Genomic DNA, 3,841 nt, shown 5'->3' on the forward strand with positions numbered 1-3,841 from the left:
CGACAGTGCTGGAGAGTGAGAAGTGTGTGGTACTATTTCGGAGTCGAAAGAGAGGATATAAAGTGAGACGAAGGTGACAATGGTGAGTGATGATGCATGAATACGAAAGAAAACCCTACAATAAAAGAGAAGGCGTGCAGGTATGAGTATTCGCGTGAACGTGAAAATAATTTCACTAAGTTTGGGCGCATTTGATATTAGAAGACGTTTGTAAAGCACAATCAAAATATAAAACATTAGATTACTCTTAAAAAGTGTCTTTTATGAAAAAAGTATATCCATTAATATTAAAATATATTAAAATAAAGTTACGTTTTATAAGTAATATTTTTAAAATTTTAAAAAAATATTTTTAAGTAATGTCATAACTGTATTTTCTATTCTATTATAAAAGAAATAAAATAGGAAAAAGTGTAGCTTATCTTTTAAATATAACTTAAAAAAAGTGTTACTAAATGAATAATTTTTTTTTGTAGTGGTTGCTTTTTATTTTTCTGCATGCACATACATAATACCGAATTGAAACATTTATACGTACGACCAATAATAGTATATTATTATAATGATACTCCAATAAAAATTTTATAATTATTTTTATGTAATTTTTTTTTTAATCTTTAAATGATAAATTATAGAATTAAATTTTAAAATTTTATAAAAATATTATTTTTATTTAAAATATGACCAAATAAATAAATCACACCTTTGTTAACCTCTCATTTGAGTTGCTCCCTGTTATCATTGTTACGCACAGGAATTATAGCGAGTATCGTCACGTACATCACATGACATTAATATATATGAAGCAAACTATTAATTTACAAGGATGAAGCATACGTTATATTGCTGACCCAATAGTTTAATTAATAAAGAGAGGTGGTTCTAATTAACTGATACATACAAGAAGAAAGTAGAAAGAAAAGGAAGAAATATAATTAAGTGAGAAGCTGAACAGGGTAGCTATGAATGCAATCTTCCCATGGATTATTGGGAGAAGGCTTAACATTTTTCAAAGCAACCCAAACAGCACTGTTACACTTGAACCCACTCCCGAAAGCTATCTGCCACACTCTGTGGCCCTTCCTCACTCTCCCCTTCGCCTCCGTGTACGCCAACTCGTACCATATCGAACTCGATGATGTGTTCCCGAACCTATGAAGCGTCATTCTAGAAGCTTCCACGTGCTCCGCCCTCAGCTGCAGATTCTTCTCCAGCTCGTCGATCACCGCCCTCCCCCCCGCATGGATACAGAAATGGCTGAAAGCCAGCTTGAAATCCGGGATGTAAGGCTTCACCTTCGTATTCAACATCTTCTTCGCAACCAGCGTAACGAAGAACAGAAGCTGCTCACTTATGGGAAGCACCAATGGACCCAGCGTGGTTATGTTAGTCTTGAGAGCCTCACCAGCAATGATCATCAGATCTTTGGAAAGCGTAACCCCTGTTTTGCCTTCATCGTCCTCTTCCTGAAACACGCATTTGTAGGCCTTGTCATCTGAACCTTTGTGCGTTCTCACTACATGAAGAAGTTTGTACTTTGAACGCCGCCTATCGGAGCTTTTGTTGGAGAGAAGCACCGCAGAAGCGCCCATCCGGAACAAGCAATTAGGGATGAGCATTGATTTCTTGTTCCCCAAGTACCAATTCTGCGTGATGTTCTCTGTGCTCACCACCACGGCGTAGGTGTTTCTATGAACTTGAAGCAAGTCTTTGGCGATATCGATGGCTATCACTCCTGCACTGCAACCCATCCCGGAAATATTGTAGGTCCTTGTGTTCTCCCTGAGCTTGTACTTGTTGACGATCATGGCGGAAAGAGAAGGTGTAGGGTTGAACAAGCTGCAATTCACGATGAGGATTCCAATTTGTTTCGGCTTGATGCCGGTGTTGGCAAAGAGATTGTCGAGCGCACCAAACATGACCTGTTGGGCTTCTTGTCTTGCGGCGGCCATGGAGGGGTTTGGAGGGATGGCATGCATAGCTTCGGGGAAGTAGGTTTCTTCCCCAAGACCAGAGCGCTGCAAGATTTTGCGCTGGAATTCAAGCGCACAGTCGTCAAATTCCCCCGTGAGTCTGGAATGTTCCATGAAGCGGTTGTAGTCGACGCGGAGGTAGTCCGGTGGGCGGAAGCAGGACGAATCGAGGAGGTAGATGGACCTGGGGCGGGTGATGATGTAGAGAGTGGCGCCGATGATGAGGACGGCGAGGACGATGATGAGATTGAGGTGGTGGAGGTGGAGGGGGGAGATCGTGAAATCTGCGTCGTCACTCATCATGATGCAATCAATTAAGTTAATAAGATGGAATATTAATGGTGGTAGACAATAATATATATGGGAGCAAAGATGCAAGGAAGTTAAAAGTGGTTGGGTGGCTGCAACTGCAACAACTACCCAATATATATAGTTTGGGACGGTACATGTATATATATGGCCAATTGGCCAGAGAGAAGTAGGAAGGGAGGTTGAAGCAGCAATGCAAATCAAGCGGAGGCTGCCACGGCTTCACATTTAGTAAAATCAGTAATATTTAATGCTTAGAAGTTAGATCGATATAACAATTAGTTTAGTAACTATTTTCAGATGCTTTATTGTTAGTCCACAATAATTATTATTATTATTATTATTATTATTATTATTATTATTATTATTATTATTATTATTATTATTATTATTTAATTTCGTTCTCAACGAGGAAAATGATACCTTCATTAGAAAGATAATTTTGATTAACATGTGTCTTAATAAAAATATATAATTAAATTATTAATAAAATACATATAAAATTCATATTTATTTTATATTTATCAAAATAATTTTTTTAAAAGAATCATTAATAATAACTTTATCATATATCCTCAAAAGACATATTCATTAAACTCTTTTTCTTATTATTATACTATATTTTAAGAAATCTATAATTTAATTTGTTTATTAGTATATATAGGACACTGAGTTAAAATATTAAGATATGAAATTATATTTAATATATAAAATATAGACGTAGACATTAAATTTTAAAATATTAAATTAATATATTTTATATTTTATTATAAAAAACACAAATTTTAATAAAAATATAACTTAGTTTTTTATTTTTATTAATTTTTATAATATTATTTTTTATTATTATATTTTTCTAAATTTTATATGAATAAAAAATATAAATAATTAAATATTTAATTATAAAATATAAAATACTCATTTTTATATATTTATTCTGTATTTTCGGTATCATATTGTTAAAACCAAACGCGGCAACGAGTCTATGACATTCCCCCAACAAATCCATAATAATTATTGCAGCCAGGTTCTTGGATTTATTATTGTAGTCGACAGATAACATGGGTTACACTTTGGAGTTTGGAGAAGATATATTTATAGATCTAACGAGTGATCTATTTATCTATCGCATCCTTTTGAAATCCGGTTCTGCTCCGTTAACGTGTCTTCTTGCTTTTCCTACAATTTTCAGGCCCTTTGTTAAATTATCTATACAATTTTTTTCTCCCTATCACACACATTATGGGGTCATTTATCTCGAGGCCAACCATGTGAAAAACTATAATTTGGATAATAAATGTGTTGGTCTTCCTATTAAATTTTTTAATGTTATCCAGATATTCCTTATGATTTCTTTTATTAATTAGATTTTATTAGAGGAGATTGATTAACATCGTTAGTCGAAAATAATTTATTTCGAAAGAAGGAGTATTCGAGAGTTAGTGGGTGTGAGTTTTCGAAAAAAAATATATTGAAAGAGAGTCTTTTGGCAGAAAAAATTGAGCAAAAATCGGTCATGAGCAGTCAACAAGTGAATCGAAGGTTTCAAGATTTTGATG

At 34.2% G+C, this 3,841-nt stretch overlaps 1 protein-coding gene across 1 annotated transcript; it reads right to left on the bottom strand.

Moving 5' to 3' along the window:
• Window positions 1-817: 817 nt before the first annotated feature.
• LOC112703132 (3-ketoacyl-CoA synthase 4) lies at window positions 818-2,305 on the bottom strand. Its single transcript, XM_025754455.2, has one exon. It carries the CDS (start codon window positions 2,274-2,276, stop codon window positions 936-938), a length of 1,341 nt encoding a protein of 446 aa, XP_025610240.1. The 5' UTR covers window positions 2,277-2,305; the 3' UTR covers window positions 818-935.
• Window positions 2,306-3,841: the final 1,536 nt, after the last annotated feature.

Source organism: Arachis hypogaea, chromosome 7, assembly GCF_003086295.3.
Source record: "Arachis hypogaea cultivar Tifrunner chromosome 7, arahy.Tifrunner.gnm2.J5K5, whole genome shotgun sequence".
Classification (NCBI taxonomy): Eukaryota; Viridiplantae; Streptophyta; class Magnoliopsida; order Fabales; family Fabaceae; genus Arachis; species Arachis hypogaea.

What these genes read in the sequence shown, in the direction of transcription:
- LOC112703132 (XM_025754455.2), bottom strand. Translation starts at nt 2,276, where the DNA reads ATGATGAGTGACGACGCAGATTTCACGATCTCCCCCCTCCACCTCCAC.